This window comes from Mugil cephalus, chromosome 3 (assembly GCF_022458985.1).
Source record: "Mugil cephalus isolate CIBA_MC_2020 chromosome 3, CIBA_Mcephalus_1.1, whole genome shotgun sequence".
NCBI lineage: Eukaryota > Metazoa > Chordata > Actinopteri > Mugiliformes > Mugilidae > Mugil > Mugil cephalus.
Window position 1 is genome coordinate 12564945 of NC_061772.1, and position 17297 is coordinate 12582241.

General features: G+C 43.8%; 1 protein-coding gene across 4 annotated transcripts in view; it reads left to right on the top strand.

Annotated features, from left to right (window-relative positions):
- tln2a (talin 2a) overlaps window positions 1-17297 on the top strand; it is an 84344-nt gene that overhangs the window by 35512 nt on the left and 31535 nt on the right. For all 4 annotated transcript variants that reach the window (XM_047580235.1, XM_047580236.1, XM_047580237.1 and 1 more), the window contains exons 3-21: window positions 1107-1278; window positions 2089-2186; window positions 3597-3726; window positions 3880-4032; window positions 4658-4800; window positions 5059-5186; window positions 5366-5429; window positions 5550-5654; window positions 9005-9160; window positions 10275-10376; window positions 10761-10837; window positions 11856-12036; window positions 12230-12343; window positions 12484-12592; window positions 13150-13358; window positions 14258-14356; window positions 14885-15052; window positions 15970-16104; window positions 16612-16771. In XM_047580235.1, the coding sequence (XP_047436191.1) occupies window positions 1143-1278; window positions 2089-2186; window positions 3597-3726; window positions 3880-4032; window positions 4658-4800; window positions 5059-5186; window positions 5366-5429; window positions 5550-5654; window positions 9005-9160; window positions 10275-10376; window positions 10761-10837; window positions 11856-12036; window positions 12230-12343; window positions 12484-12592; window positions 13150-13358; window positions 14258-14356; window positions 14885-15052; window positions 15970-16104; window positions 16612-16771 (2467 nt within the window). In that variant the 5' untranslated portion in view covers window positions 1107-1142. The remainder of the gene's footprint in view (window positions 1-1106; window positions 1279-2088; window positions 2187-3596; window positions 3727-3879; window positions 4033-4657; window positions 4801-5058; window positions 5187-5365; window positions 5430-5549; window positions 5655-9004; window positions 9161-10274; window positions 10377-10760; window positions 10838-11855; window positions 12037-12229; window positions 12344-12483; window positions 12593-13149; window positions 13359-14257; window positions 14357-14884; window positions 15053-15969; window positions 16105-16611; window positions 16772-17297) is intronic.

Here is a 17297-nt window from a genome sequence, read left to right on the forward strand (position 1 = left end):
TTAATGACCCGAATAAGAACCTTATACAAGCAGATGTATTGCTACAAGTGTGGTTATTTGTAATTTTTCCGTTACGCTGCTGAAAATGAGTGAGAGATGTCATTCTCTTGTTCAGAATGACAATACATGAACCTTGAACCTAACACACATTTTTAGTGAGATTTAAATTGCCTGCGGTGAATCACTGGTGAACAGGTGACAGGCTGACACACATACATGTTTTTTGTGTTTTGGTCCAGCGTCTTGTTTTTCATGTGGTTAGGGAATGCTGTTTAACAATGTAAGACCTGTGTTGGCTTTATCTGCAATAACAAGCTGGAAATTGCTTCGCTGCCTGCGTACATGGGAAGAAAATTATGTTTGTTCAGGCTTTTCTTGATGGGTTTTGGCACTGGTAAAGAAACAAGATTCAAACAGGTTTTTACCGACTCGGTGTGGGAAAAAAGAAAATAGAATAGAATGAAGATTGTGGAGAGCTGCTTAGTCGCTTTCATTTGTTGTGGGCAGCTTTGCTGCTTTACCTTTTTAAGTCCTTTGAACAGTCTTTGTCTTTGTCCCCCAGTGGGGACCAGATGGGCCATTTTCAAAAAGTGATAAATTTGTTGTCAGCTCTTCTGTTTTATGAGGCATAACAATAGCCTGGCTGTGCACAAATTAGCACTTCCTTTACATTCATAAAATTTTCATCGTTTATGACAGTGCGGGGACGAGTGGGGGGGACATTTGTCTTGAGTGTGTGTGTGTCACAGCACGCTGACCTACAAGACGTCACGGATGCGTGGAAGCGAAAAAAGGTTTTCGGTTGTGCTTTTTCAAACCAGAAAATAAAAAGATGGATATTACACAGCCACAACAGTGATTCCACTCTCGCTTTGTACAAAGATTTCAATATCAACCTGTTTGCATGAGACTTCTGCGTCAGGCTCGGTGTGTAAAGCGTGAGTGTGTGTGTGTGTGTGTGACAACAGAGAGGTTATTCTTCTCCTTCAACATCTGGCTCATTTATCCCAGTCAGTGAGTTTTGTCCCTGTGCTCAAGTTTTTAATCTCCTGGCCATGTGCCATGTAATAAACCACTTCTTTGTCCTGTTATGTTTTTTTGCGCAGGTGTAGCTGCAGGTCCCACCCACACCGCTTGCCAAGATGGTGGCGTTGTCGCTGAAAATCTGCGTGCGCCAGTGCAACGTTGTGAAGACGATGCAGTTCGAGCCCTCCACAGCCGTCTACGACGCCTGCAGGATCATCAGGGAGAGGGTCCCAGAGGCTCAGAGCGGGCAGGGTGAGCGTCACAGCCAGGTTCATGTGTGCAGCATCTGTGCCGTCCGATAAATGACGATAATCTGAAGTAATTATGCTCTTAAGGTGCTAAACCAATGCTGGGATTAAATAACATAACATTTTGTCCCTCTCGGTGGCCACCGTGCTTGTGATTAGGCGGTCGCGGGGCCTTGAATGCATTGCAGCTTTCCATTTTTCTGACCAGTTTGTTCCAATTTCCCTACACCGACGTCATTGTTCCTTTTCCACTCTGCCATGTGTACAAACATGCAGGAAGCATCCACTGTGCTTCTGTCGTTTTTTTCATATTGGATAAAATGAGAAATTGGAATCATTCGGCGCTTTCAAGAGCCGCACACCTTTTCAGATGGCTTGGAGCCAGCATAGCAACGTCACTTAGTCCCAGTTATACAACACCATCACATACTGACTCATGAAAGCCAGGGCGTCATTGCAAAACCTTTTTCTCCATCTTTCCATGCGTTTAAGGATAAAAGGTGGCGTTTGCACAGCTAACATTTTCCGCATTCCATTAAAAAAACAAAAAAAAAACAGTGGTTGCCGGTGCTGCTGTTACGTCATCGTGTCACTCAGCGTTCCTCTAGTGCTGGAGAAGTATCTACCCCCAAAGTAGGAGTTATTAAAAGAAACAAAACTTTTCGGATCTTGCAGACGAACAAAGCAGGGGGCATTGGGGTACTTCTTCCAGCACTTAGAGGAACTATGATAAAGTCTGTCCTATCCTGGCATACGGAATCAATTCCATCCCAGTGATGTCGAAAAAGGCTCATGTTTCTTCTCCCTGCGTTAGCTTCAGACTACGGTCTGTTTCTGTCTGATGAAGACCCCCGGAAAGGCATCTGGTTGGAATCTGGAAGGACACTGGATTACTACATGCTGCGCAACGGGGTAAATACAACAGTGCGATCCACCCACACGCACACATGCACAAACTGTGGCCTGAGTGTTTATCTTGAGCCGTCCCATTAAAACAAACCCAGTTATCTTGGGAGCTGCGTGTGACTGAAACTCTGGAGAGGGATGTTTGATTAACGCTCCATGGGCAAACTCAATCAGCAGCACCCGAGGGAGTTGCAGTGGGCATCCTTGACCGTACACATGAACCAACACCACTCGTAGCTTACGTTGGCTGTATAGTTTTTTTTAACCACATGTTTGAATGGCTGTTTGATGAGATCTTAATCAGTACGGTGGGGAAGAAAAACGTCTTAGAAATTGAGCATATTCACCGATCAACCACAACATTAGAACCTAATACTGTAGAAGTGAATAACGTCAACCATCGCGTGACAATGCAGTGTTCTGCTGGGAAACTTTTGCACCTGGGATTTGTGTGGATGTCACTTAGACATCCACCCACCTAGACCAGACCAGGCACCCCCACCCTGCAACAATGCCACCTGACACACACACACACAAAAACAGTTTAGGAGCAACTCAAAAAACACAAGAAACGGCACAAGATGTTGACCTGTTCTCCTAATTCACTAGATTCCAAACTGATCAAGTATTTGTGGGATCAAATAATATTTAGCCATGAGGGGCAATTAGGATGATGCCACTCCCCCCAACACATAGTTGCCAGACACAGGACACCCTCACAAGGCCCATGTCCATTCTCTGATGAGCCACAACTATTGTGGAGGCACAAAAATGACCTACATAAGATTAGGGAGGTGGTCATAATGTTATGCCTGATCGGTGTGTTTGTGCAGTTTATAAATCCACTAAAGGGAATGGAAACCAGTTTTTCAAACAACAGGAAAATAACAATCACACCTAGGAAATGTAAATCTGAATGAGAAAATAATGGGATGAATTTCGATATGAAGACAACGATGACGTCAGCAAACATTGTAGAAACGTCCTCCAGCCAACAGCAGATCACTCGCCAGCTTGTTCTCAAAGTCTCTGGTGCCTGCAGCCAAGGGCTCAGCTTCTCTGCCTCTCATTACGTTTGCAGTTGTGGTTGTGCAGCTCTAAATGGTATTTTTTCCCCCCCTCCTCTTCAAGTTCCACCAAAGGCAACCCAGGTAGAAAGCTTGACTGTGACCAATTGCTCTGAACCAAATCTCTCCTCATTGTTGTGATTGGAAGGGAGCAGCGGGTTGTGATAGGCAGCCGTTAAATCAGGTTTTCTGGCGTATATTCTCCCCAGGATGCATTTGATCATTTTCTTAGCAGCTTTTTTCTCTCTCTTTCTCTGTCTTTCTCTCATGCATATAATTCCTGCTCCCTCTTTTCACTGTCTCTCCTCATAGTTCCCCCCTCCTTTTTTTTTTTTTTGTCTTTGAGCAGGATATTCTCGAATACAAGAAGAAGCAAAGACCCCAGAAAATCAAAATGTTGGACGGGGCAGTGAAAACCATCATGGTGGACGACTCCAAGACAGTGGGAGAGCTGCTGGTGACTATATGCAGTAGAATAGGTACGCCGCGTTTCTGTTTTTGTGGAAAAATTAAAGATATTAAATCTTAAAATGATTGGAGGTTTTACAGACAAAATGGGACGATAAAGCAAAAGGATGCACAAAGAGGCTGAACAAAAGTGACGGAAACCTTCATCTCCCCCTTGATCTCAGGCATCACCAACTATGAGGAATACTCTCTGATCCAAGAGACGGTGGAGGAGAAGAAGGAGGATGGCATGGGCACGCTGAAGAAAGACAGGACGCTGCTGCGTGACGAGAGGAAGATGGAGAAGCTGAAAGCCAAACTGCACACAGACGATGACTGTGAGTGCTGTTACGTGGGATTATTTATCACACATGGCCGGTTTCACAGCCCTCTGTGGTATCTACCGCTGGAATTTGGGAGTAGCACATCTAGAACTCTTGACCTCGAGCCCCTTCGGTCTGTTATTAACTGCTCGTTACAGAACGGACACTCAGTAGTTTCCTCTGCGCTAGAGGGGCTCAGGCTGGAGGGGGCGGGGGGAGGGAGGAATGGGAGGAATGGGAGGCAGGGATGTGTGTGGGGAAGGAGACAGGTGCTTCAGTAACAACTGTGTTTGGGTCAATTTTGGGGTCAGAAATTAAGTTGACTTCTTATATTTTCTTAATGTTTCACACATTTTTCTTTCCTTTGCTTTAGTTTAGTCCAGATTTTGTATTTTTCCTTTTTTCTCTTTCGAAAGCAGATCCACGTTTTTTGCTTAAACTCTCTGGATGTCTCATTATTTAAAAATAAGCCCACAGATCTGTTCTGGAAATCGTGTAAAACTTGCCTTTTTTTCCCCCTCCAAAGTGGTTCTAAAGCAGAGAGACACTGAGAAACGTAATAAAAGAGCCAAGCGGGAGAAACGTGTGGTGTGGGTTTGCCTTTGGATTGATTTGTCAGGATTTGATTTTGCGCTTTCAGTGAACTGGCTGGACCACAGCAGAACGTTCAGAGAGCAGGGGGTCGAAGAGAGCGAGACTCTCCTCCTCAGACGCAAGTTCTTCTACTCGGACCAGAACGTAGACTCCCGAGACCCTGTGCAACTGAACCTGCTTTACGTACAGGTCTGATTCTCGCTCCCCTCAAGAAAAGTTTCTCTCTTTTTTTATTTTTATGCCCCGAAGTCAAATCAGATATGTTATGATATGGAAGGTGACGGCCCATCATTGCAAGCAGCTACCACAGTCTGCAGAGACCTTTTACTATGAATTATGAAATGTTTGTCTGTGGAAAGCAATTACACATGCTTAAAAGTAAAAAACACAGTCTTTTCACACTTTACTTTCTTTTATAGTGTGTTAAGGTTTTCATTTGTCTTCCAGGCCCGAGATGACATCCTAAACGGTTCCCACCCGGTATCATTCGACAAGGCCTGTGAGTTCGGAGGGATTCAGGCCCAGATCCAGTTTGGACCTCACATAGAGCACAAGCACAAGCCTGGATTCTTGGAGTAAGCATCTATTCCATGAGGCGACCAAATCTAATTTTTACTCACTAATAGATATAATTCATTTTATAAAAATAAAATGAATGATTGATTGAAATGTATTATTCAACGTGGAGCTGAAGTGGTGGAGAGCTCTCTTTGCACGAGTCTCAGCTTTACTCCGTGTTTCATTTCTTTCCAAGCCTCAAGGAGTTTCTACCCAAAGAGTACATCAAGCAGAGAGGAGCCGAGAAGAAAATATTCCAGGTGCGGAGACACATTGTACTGTTGATTTAGTTATTGTAATTTTTTTTTTAATTATTATTTTATATAACAATGTTCGGATTTTCAGTAATCAAATTAATCTGAAATGAATCTGACCCGCAGGAACACAAAAACTGTGGCGAAATGACGGAGATCGAAGCAAAAGTGAAATACGTCAAGCTGGCGCGGTCTCTGCGCACCTACGGCGTCTCCTTCTTCCTGGTCAAGGTCGGTTAAAGATGACACGTTAATGGCTGTACATTTATCCGAACTGAACCACAATGCAATTTTATTCTGAAGAAGAGATCTCCACTCCTCAAAGTTCAGTAGCCTCCAGTTCTTTTCTTCCCTTTTTATTTATTTCGTTATTTTTTCAAATCAGATTTTGAAATTGGCTGAACTGTAGTGGGAACCTTTTATCTCAGCAGTGTGAAATCTGTCCTCTGGGCTCGGTGTTAACCGGATGAGGCTGGGGAAATTGTGTGTGTCCGTTTGAACTTTCGGATCTTATAATCTCACCAAAAACTAAACGTACCTGTTGGGGGTGAAACGTCCTACTTTTTTTTTAGTGTGGGCAAAAATCAAATCTTCCTGTGAGGTTACCAGAAATCACTGGGAAGGGTAATGCACAGCGCACAAAGGAAATCACGCCCGTACGTTCCTCCGTTACGTCTTTGTCTGCCTCGTTTATTCATCAAGACGCGCACAGACGCACTCCAGCGGCGACCTCTTTAGCAGGGAGCGTCCCTGGGAGGAAACCAAATGATGTCTGTGCAGCCGAGCGTGGCGCTGAGATTATTTCGGAGCGAGCGGGCAGGCGGGGGGGGGGAGTGGAGTGAAAGGGAGATAGTGGGAGACATCGCGCAGGTAGCTCAGGGATACTTACTCTCCAGAATACGCCAGCGGATGCCAGGTGATAGCAGTTTGTTTTGCAGCAATTTGTGGAACTGCTATGACAAGAATGACAGATAACTTCCTGCATCCTGCAAAGAATCATGGGAAAAGGTCTCTGTTGGTTTCGATAAAGTGCTTCCTACTTACCTTTTCTGATTGCACAAAAAAAGGTAAGAAATCAAGTATGAAAAACCAAAAAAACGTCCCGTATATATAGTAGTATACTCTACTCTACTTTTAATTCCACCTCCTGGTCTTGAGTCTGTTTCCCTTGTTCAGTCAAATGTCATACTCGAAGTGTCTGTCATCTATGAGCCGAATCCAGCAAAGCAGAAACTTCTCAAAAATAACCCTCTGGAAAGAAATGTGCCTACAGTGTGTAACCTTTAACCTCTGCGGGGGCCCCCAGAGCCTTTATAGGCCCTACAGGACTTTTGCACAGCTCACCTCTTTGCCCTCGCGCCGCAGCCTTTCACGTTGGGTGCGTCTTCTCCCCAACTGCAGCTCCTGAAGAAACATTTGCTCATTCCATGCGAGGGAACGGGAAAAGAAGAAGAAGTGCAGCATGTTTGGGCTTCAGGGAGCGACTGGAGCGTGACATCGGAGGTTTAGCGAATGCAGGGGGAAGCCGAAACAGCCGTCGACAGGCAGATAAAGACGCCATTAACACGTTACGTTTTAATTACTAGCTGGGAAATCTCCGCTTTTATTTTCCACCGGTTGGACAGATGAATACCCATCTTGTCAGATCAGCGTGACGGGAAAAAAATAGGCTTTCCCGCTGCGAAGCCTATGAATTTACATTTCTTTTGCTTGAATTTTTTTTTTAATGTGTCCTCTTCTCTGAATGCCTTTGATTTCGCTAATACCCTCAGCAGGCAGAGGAGTCTGGAAACGAAGGGAAATGAATGTGGGTTTGCATCAGGAGCTGGGCTTAATGCCGTTGGCTTTCTCTTGTTCATTCTACCTTTATTTACACGGCGCGGTCCAATGAGAAGTTTCGCACATTATACAAATATTAATGCAGTCAACAGAAGAACAGAAGACAGACCCAGACATGCAGAGCCTTGAAATAAAGCCGAGTTACATAATGTCCAAGAATAGGGACAATAACTTTTAAACCTTGTGGATTATCAGATACCAGTAGGCTGCCAAATACACTATTCATTGTCCGCAATTCATCACCTAAACCTGGGTGAACGGGTACAGTTGTGTGAGTTGCTTATCCATATTCACTGTATTGCCTACAGTAGATAGAGGACAGCACACCCCCAGTTTGGTGAATAAGATACAACAGACAAGGAACCAAAGCTTTCTTCAGTGGCAATTTTGCCTCAGAAAACCCGTTTTACCAATCTGCCGCTTTCTCAGTCTGATGGTAAAAAGTCAAACATGGGCAGATCAGAATCCTGCGTTTTCTACAAAATAAAATTACTTTTTATCCTTAAACTCCACTGAATTTAAAGAGATTGATATAACAGGATCAGCACCTCAAGGCTCTGACTCAAGCTAAATCAGAGATAATAGAAGCACTCACCTAAACTGTCTTTCGTTTTCTTAGGGGGATCTTGTTTCATGTGGCTAAAGTAAATCTTGTTGCTAACCCCACCCAAGTTCCAGTTTAGTGCTTTAGTGCCAGTGCTCTTGTCCAAACAGTTTAAACTGTAGGTAACACACTGACTGGCAATAAGAGCTCCACACAGCCCAGCTTCAGAGAAAGCAGGCTATCACTTTAACTGGCAGTCCCCTCAGTCACCTCACTGCGTTGTTGTGTAGTTGGACTGGACCGAGTTTATGCAGTGCTGGGTTGTTTAACCCATCCACTACAGTTCCCCAAGTGCTGTTACATAACCTTCCCCTTCTAGAAACTTCTCATATGTCCTCAGGCGCACCTTTTGGTGTAGGCCTTTTGCCATCAGTAATGAGTAAAATAACACACTCAATTGCCATAATATTTGGTGCACAGGTGAAAATGAATGCAGTCCTGCAGGTGGTAATTCAACTCTATCATCATTTTGGAACATTTAGTTTGTGGTGCTGTTAAATCGTATTGAATTAAATCAGGGTTCTTCAACGTTTTTCAGGCCAAGGACCCCCAAACTGATGGAGAGTTTCCGTAGGCACCCCCTACCTACGATATGTGTTTTATATTATACTATATTGACTGAAAGATAACACCTTCTGCCTCCGTTTATATGTCTTAAATATGTTGGATTAACGTCAATGTATATTTAAATAAATCCAAATTGGGTGGAACAAAATACATAAAAATGTGTAATCAACCAAAGATTTTGTGACCCCACCCCCGCAGTACCTGCACGCCCCCCTAGGGGTCACGGACCCCTGGTTGAAGACCTATGAATTAAACGATTTGGACTGCGAAAATTTATCAAGCCTGCAATATGAAAACAGCTCTGAGTTATTTTAAACAAATGCTGAATACCATCACCTTCATGGAGATTTACTGGATGACTGTAACATTAGTATGCATTAGTTTTCACTGGTGTACCTAATAAACTGGCAAGTGACTGTAAGCTTTTGGGTTGTCAGTGATCATCTTCATTGATGCCTGGTTGCAGTCCTAATATGTAGTCCTTAATATGATGCTATGGGTTTTTTTATTTGTCGATGGTGTTTTTGTGAGGCCTGTTAACATTATATGGTAAAATTTCATGATTCTGCAGGAAAAGATGAAGAGTAAGAACAAGCTTGTGCCACGGCTCTTGGGGATCACCAAAGAGTCTGTGATGAGAGTGGACGAGAAAACCAAAGACGTGGTCCAGGAGTGGCCGCTCACTACCGTGAAGAGGTGGGCGGCGTCACCTAAGAGCTTCACCCTGGTAAGATACGTTCACTCCAACGGTTTAATGTGAAAACCTGCAAAAATCTGAACCTTTACGACACATTAATCACAGGAAGTCAGAATACTGAGCATTTTCTCCCTACTCCCTTTTTCTCCCATACTAAGTGAAAACCACAGTGAAACCCACATTTGGCTATAAAGCATTCACTATAACGCTCAGTCTGCCCGTCCTTTCGTTCTCTTGTGCACTTCGCTTATTTAACAAGAGTCTTTTGTCTTCCCTGTCAATATCCCTCCTTTGTGTCAGCAGCCAGAGTCAATCAGTGGTATGGGTTTAATCTTGCAGATCTAGAAATCTCCGTGTCTCTGTTAAATCATCGCGTCTTTCCTGCTGTTAATCCTCAACTGATTCACAGTCTTGGTCTGTGTGTTTTTATGATTTTAGGTTTGATTTGCTATTCATTTATCCTTTAACAGAGTTCACTGCTTACAGTTCGTCACAACCAAACCTCAAACGTAGGCCAGCTTACTCTCCTTTGATATGAAGGCTATTTTCACTGACATTGTTTTCTACCTCAGTGCTGCTGATTATCTTTATATTTATCCTAAGCTTTTCTGCAGTTAGTGCGTCTCTCCGCCCTCTTTGTTCACTATCAGTCTTCCAGTGTAATGCATCATCTACAAGTATCATGTATTATCAGTAGTATCAGTAAACCAGATGCATGGATGAATGTTCCTCTGCTGACTCTTTCACTTTTCTGGAAAGCATCCGAAGACAATTTTACTATTGATGTTACATTATTAAAGTTGAACTAAATTTAAAGTGTGACAATTTGAAGCACACTGACAAACATGCTTTATAATATTGGTATGTAATTAGAAAACAAAGCAATGCCCTGCTTCCTTTGAGAAATCCATTCTGCCCCAAGATGGCTGTTGGGTTAATCTGACTCTTGGTGTGTTGCAGCAGTTTCACATCAGCCAGCACAATGTGCAGCATCTATCTGAGACCAACTGTGTCCATGGATTCATATTAATCCTCACTGTAAATCCTTAGCCAGTGGTTATACATGCTGTACTGGTTACTTTCCTTAGAAGCCAGCATTAAATGCATCTTTAAAATGGGTCTGTGTGTGTGTGTGTGTGTGCAGGACTTTGGCGAGTACCAGGAGAGCTACTACTCGGTGCAGACCACTGAAGGGGAACAGATCTCGCAGCTCATCGCCGGTTACATCGACATCATCCTCAAGAAAGTGAGACATTTATCTCCAGAGGCACTGATGAATCCCAATGAATCAATATCCTCCGGTGGCAGATCCATTCTCAGATCTGCTCATGTCTGATAGAGCCTTTTCACCATGTCATGTCATAGCAGTAGTACATAAAGGGAAGCACAGGTACGCTGCATTGCGTAGTTTTGAGGGAACGTCTGACCTTCGATGATGAGCTCAATTAAACGCCACTTGCAGAGGCGTCGCATCATTTTTACAAATTCACACAAATTCAAGGGAAGAATGGAATGAGTGTTAGCCTTTGCTCGTGTGCCCTAAACCTAGTGCACATGCAGCAATCTGAGAGTAATTTCCTGCTCTGAGTTGCTCCAACGAATTTTTCTTCTGTTGTTATCTCTCCTGCAGAAACAAAGCAAGGACCGCTTCGGATTAGAAGGTGACGAGGAGTCAACCATGCTCGAAGAATCTGTGTCACCAAAAAAGTATGCAAGTTAGCAAAACTATCAAACACACACTATTATTTTATCTTCGCTAGCAGTTCTGATTTTGGCCTTTGCCCTGTGCAGTACAGTGTTTTGATGACCTGCAAAGCCAGTGATTTTTCTGACTGTATGTTGTTTTTTAGCCCTAATTAGAAGCTCCTATTTAATCCTGGCTTTATTTTAATGACATAATTAAGTGTAAACTGTCATATGATGAAATGTGGACTATGGGCACAATAGCAGCATGCAAAGCCTTCTCATACACCAACAACACAAGATGAGGTATTTAGATGAGCTTAGATTTTTTTTCTTCTTTCTTTTTCTTTTTTTTTTTTTTTTTAATCTCCGCTCTGCCATCAACCACAGCTCAAACATCCATCTCCCCAAACCTAATTTTCTTACAGGACCACCTCCTTAGCTGGTCTTTATCCTGAAAGATAATCATTATGCAATGAAATTTCACCGCACCGGACAGGCAGAGGCTATATCTGAACATTTCCTGATTAGATGCGTATTAGCTTATTTACCCACTGTGAACTCTTGGTGCGTAACTGATGCCCCTTTTCCTGTCAAGCTTCAGTTAATATTGCTTTCCTGCCTTCATCTGAGAGACTATTTGCAACAATTGTTATTGCATTTTTTTTTCCTCCCCTTCTTTCATCTTGGCTGGCGCACAGGGCCGACGGCAAAAGTCTTTAATACTGCAAACACACAGCAAGCCAGACTCTGGAAGGCCTTATCACTGGAACAACAACACAAACCTTTGTCTTCCAGAAATGCGCAGTGGGAAGACTTTGCAGTCGCGGTCTGCTTTGTGTTAGCGGCCCGCTGTCACAAATGTTCACTGCCTGCTGCTGAATTTGTCCCACAGTCACTCCGCCGAGAACCAGAAACATGCCCTCTTCTATTTTTTCTCATGGTGCATTCACGGATTCACAGGCGTGCTGATTATTTCATAGACGCAGTATTGCCACTTTCAGATTCCGTAACGACTGCCTGCCTGTTGGCTCACTTGCAGGTCCACCATCCTCCAGCAGCAGTTCAACCGCGTTGGCCGGGTGGAGCACGGCTCTGTGGCGCTGCCAGGGGTGATCCGCTCCGGCTCCATTGGCACAGAGTCACTTAGCATGGGTACCATGCCATCTGCTCAACAGCAGATCACAATGGGTCAGATGCACCGTGGACACATGCCACCTCTGGTAAGAACGGTGGGAGCAGAAACCGTGTGATGTTTATTTATCGTTCCTCAAATCCTGTTAAAGCCTCTTGAGGAAGAGTTTATTTTAGCGAGACCCACAAACACAAGTATTTATTCTTCACTTTGCTGAGTTAATTTAAAAAATCCCTCCTGACTTCCCTGCGTCTGTTTATGTTTCTTTCTCGTATGTGTAGAGTTCGGCACAGCAGGCTCTGATGGGAACCATCAACACCAGCATGCAGGCTGTACAGAAGGCCCAGATAGACTTGGGGGAGGTTGACAACCTGCCACCACTGGGACAGGACATGGTATTATACACTTCTCAGACATCACTCTGTTACATAATATTACGGCATCAGTTTCAATGGACACAGCAGTAATAACACCGAACAGTTTAACCGACACGATAACCGTGTTTAAGTTGTTGCTGTTTGTGGTTTCTCTTTAGGCATCCAAGGTCTGGATTCAAAACAAGATGGACGAGTCGAAGCATGAGATCCACTCCCAGGTGGACGCCATCACTGCAGGAACGGCCTCCGTTGTCAACCTCACAGCAGGTCAGTGGCTCCGACATCCCTCAGCATGAATCAGTGACTGATTTGTTACACGTTATATTAAATACACCACCAGTGTGTGTTGTCTCGTTCTGGAATTTACTGAAAATTAAATGTAAATGAGTCCCAAGTCCCTTCGGAAGCAGGTGAAAGTGTAACGATTTTTCACCCACGCTTTTACAAGTAAATTTTAGGGGGTGCTTTTTTTCTGCAGTTAAAATGATTTGGCCAGTTAGTGACTTTAAAGTAGAACTTTTCCACCAGTCTGGTGTTCATTACCATCATGGTAGAACCTGTGTAAACTCTTAATAGTTCCCTCATATCTCGCTGTGGTTTGGAGAGTGGGAGCTGGTGAAGTGTTGCTTGGCTCTTGCTGGATTTTTTTTCCCACTCTAAAAAAAAGACTCTTGTGTGCCTACCGAGTCTCTAGTCGTGGTTTAAAACTAATATTTTGGGCTCTTGGTTGAATGTTAAGAAGACTTACTGGAGGGCAATGGCACTTTTTATTTTATTCCCTTTCGGATGCTCTCTCACAGTCTCTCCTCTCTCCCCGCACCCAGGCGATCCCACTGACACGGACTATACAGCAGTCGGCTGCGCCATCACCACCATTTCCTCCAACCTGACTGAAATGTCAAAGGGTGTGAAGCTGTTGGCTGCGCTGATGGACGACGACGTGGGAGGAGGTAACGACCTGATGAAGGCTGCCAGGACGCTAGCAGGGGCCGTGTCTGACCTGCTGAAGGCTGTGGAGCCGGCATCTGGAGAGGTGAGCAAAAATGTGCCTTAGGGTCATATCCATCTCCTTCACTCTTACTCGTCTCATTTTGTTTGTTTTTTTTGTTTTTTTTATCTGGCGCCCTAACAGAACCAATGCTAACGTGTAAAACTGGAAAATCTGAGCGGAGTGATTGAAGGTGTAGAAACGACCTAAGACCGAAGCCGTAGGAGAGACCACACGAGTAGAGTAGATAACGTTGTAAAAAGGGCAGAAAGGGGACATTTATGTCCGAGTCCAACCGAACCTTTCACCACGTGTCTTTAACGGTGTACTAACTTGTCACCACATTGTCTTGTTCTGTCCAATCCCAAAAAAGCTGATTAAATTTCTCGCAGGGCTCCTTGAGACGAAGTGTCAACTCATAATAATGCCGTGTCTCCTCTGGTGTTACACTTACATAATTACATTACCATCCTCCGCAGCTCAGCGACTGCAGCTAACAGAAATTTCCTGGGTGATCTGAATAAAGACCCAAGACACAGTCTGAGCTGAAACGGCTTAAAAATACATCAAAGCACACTTTGTGAATTATTCACTCATGCAAATGTGGCTTGCATCTGCTTGGTTTGCAGGACTTTTTCGCCCAAGGTCTATTAAGAGTTGGTTGTTTTGTTGTGAAAGAATCATTCAGAAGCTAATGTACTGTACAGTCTTTGGGCGGAAATCTGCACATCTTGGTTTGGGACGACTCTCGAGCTTTAACCACATGTGCATAATGCATGAAGGTATTTGGAAAGATAATGGGTAGTCTTTTACAGAGAATAAAGGCCGTCCGTCAGTCGCGCCATGTGACTGAGTGAAGTAGGAGCTTTAGCTCAAGATGCGAGATTGAGGTTTAAATACAGTTTTACATCCTGGTGGTTTTCTCCGTGTGTGTGTTTCTGCAGCCCAGACAGACTGTGCTGACAGCAGCAGGCAGCATCGGCCAGGCCAGTGGAGACCTCCTGCGCCAGATTGGAGAGAACGAGACAGATGAGAGGTTCCAGGTAACGCAGCAGCCATTCATCATCATCACTGCCTTCAGAGAAAACCCCTCTAATCAGAATCACACTGTGTCCACTGGCATATGAGGGGAACATTGCTTTCATATTTTAACTCCATGCCTTAGTTTAAATAGTGTGTCTGTGTGTGTTTAGTAGTTAGACAAAGATCAAGTCAACACAACATCATCCTGCTCAGTTCAGTTCAGTTTAATTCAATTCAGGAGCGATGACACAAACAAGGTGTTAAATATGGTTTGAAAATGTAGATTAACTATTGATGCTGCACCTTTGGGAAGACTCATGTAGTTAGTGTTTATAATGTGCAAATAAGCATGCATAATTGCTAACCTCATTATTTGATTGAGTTCTCAACACTACAAGGATATCCCTTGAGCACAGAATTGTCCTGTGTAAAAACCTCTTTGTGTGCTGCTCCAGTGTTAACACCGTTGTATTTTTCACCAGTGTACGAGAGCAAGGTCAAAGCGGCGTGCACGTGCAGGTACATTACGTTTTTTCTTCTTGCTGTAGGACATCCTGATGAATCTGGCCAAAGCAGTGGCCAACGCAGCGGCCATGTTGGTGCTGAAGGCCAAGAACGTGGCCCAGGTTGCAGAGGACACTGTCCTCCAGAACCGGGTCATTGCCGCCGCCACACAGTGCGCTCTGTCCACCTCCCAGCTGGTGGCATGTGCCAAGGTACAAGAATACGTTTATTTGGCAAGTGGGTTGATACCAGGAAACCTGAGAGCCCCGTTCATTCACTAACCCAGTCCGCCATCATTGGAGTACATTAATATTTGTACGATATGCTCAAATCTCCCCCAAAATCCACAGAAACGATACACCGCTGCTTGAATGATACACTTGCCCTGGTATAAAGATATTGCTCAGGAACCTATTTGGTTGAGTTCATGATAATAACTCATCATTGTCACAAGCACATAATGGTTTGATTTGACAGAGATTCATGTCACATATTAAAATGACCTATCTGCAGCACAAAATGGAGTGAGTTTTTTCAGGATGCACTAAGGCACAGTTAAATACCCTGTGCCCTCATCATGTCTGTGCATCCTTAATTGTACAACCCACATGCCTCTAATTAGTTTAAAATGCCCTCCTGGCTCCTGGTGTGAATGGTTGCATTTACTAAACAAACCCTCACCTCTCCACATGGCTGTGTGATAAGAACCATCTGCTGAATCCCTCTCAAATCTCCTTTTCCCTCTGTCTTTCTGTTCCCCCTGTTCTCTGTGGAATGAGATTTGTGATTTAATGATGATAGAGTGTTATGGGAGGGTGTTTATTCCAGTGTAAAATAACAATAAGAAGGTTCTTTATTGTCGCTGTGCTTTTTACAGTCTCAGAAATTTGTCCTTTGCGTATACACAAATGGCTGTGCAGCCTAGTGGGCACACTTGAGGGGGTTAGGTGCCTCACTCAGTGGTGCTTCAGTGGAGAATGTTAGGAGGAAACGCAATAAACTCTCACACATTTCTTTCTGTCACTGCTGGGATTCGATCCTGGTCCCAGGATCCCAGAAGGTGACTGTTTTATGTTTCCGTTGTTTTTCACTGTATATCCTTTGTTCCCCATTCACTGTTACATACCAGGTGGTGAGTCCAACCATCAGTTCCCCAGTTTGTCAGGAGCAGCTAATAGAAGCCGGAAAGCTGGTCGACCGCTCAGTGGAGAGCTGCGTCCAGGCCTGCCTCTCAGCCACAGAGGATGGAGAGCTCCTCAAACAGGTCAGTGTGAACAAGAAAAATGGTTTCGTCTACATTTTAGCTCGTAGAAGAATAGTTTTAAAGTGGAAATCTCCTGACCCTCCAAAAGTTTCTGTTTGGCTGGCGTGATGCTGTTCTGCAAATTGTAGAAAATTCAATAATCCCCCAAAAGATCGATTAAAATATTCTACGAAATATGTTATCTGCTCATTTCTAATTGTGATCATAGGGCCCTGATGGTTTTATCAAACCTGTTACATACGTAGAACATGTGTTTTAGGTCTTCAACAGGGGGTCTGCGACCCCTAGGGGCCCGCAAAGGTACTGCGGGTGGGTCGCAAAATCTTTGGTTGATTACACATTTTTATGTATTTTTTTTTTAAATTTTCCTCACAACCTTAGATTTTTTATCCTAAAAATGGAGACAGACGACGTTATCTTTCAGTCAATATAGTATCCAACCACCACAGCCATTTAAGTAATGCCTCTGAAGAAGTGCATTAATCATGTGTGTCTCCCGTATCGCAGGTGAGCGCAGCGGCCAGCGTGGTTAGTCAGGCTCTGGGAGATCTCCTGCAACACGTTCGTCAGTACACCTCCAGAGGAGAGCCGATTGGACGCTACGACCAGGCCACAGACACCATCATGACCGTCACTGAGAGCATCTTCAGCTCGATGGGCGACGCAGGTGAGTCCACAAGGGGAGAGTTTTTTTAAAAAACCTATATTAAATGCTTTGAAATACAGACTGAAAAGTGTTGAACTCGATGCACTTGTTAAAAAAATCTTGATAGGAAATTAGGCACAGAGCTCTCGTTAAGGAACTGGTTAATTAACTGCCATTTACAGAGAGTCAATTGGCAATTAATTAGCCGTCTACTTTTGGAGGTTTTCCATTAATTTTACTCATTTATGGAGTTCAAGACTTTTCCTCTTTTTCCACACCAAGGAAACCATGTCAGATGTTAATTGGCTTGTCATTAAATCCAATACGGACATTCAGTTCCCTGTCAAGGTTAACTTTGCAAGCAAACTTTGCCCAAAACTTTATTTTATGAGGAAATACATCTAAAATTAATTGACTTCAAGCTAACGGTTTAGTTCTAATCAAAAGATCAGCTAACATGCTAAAGTGATATCATCCATCCATCCAGTTTAAGTTTACTTAATTTATATAGCAGCAGTGTTTTGGACTGGTTGGAGGCAGGAGATGG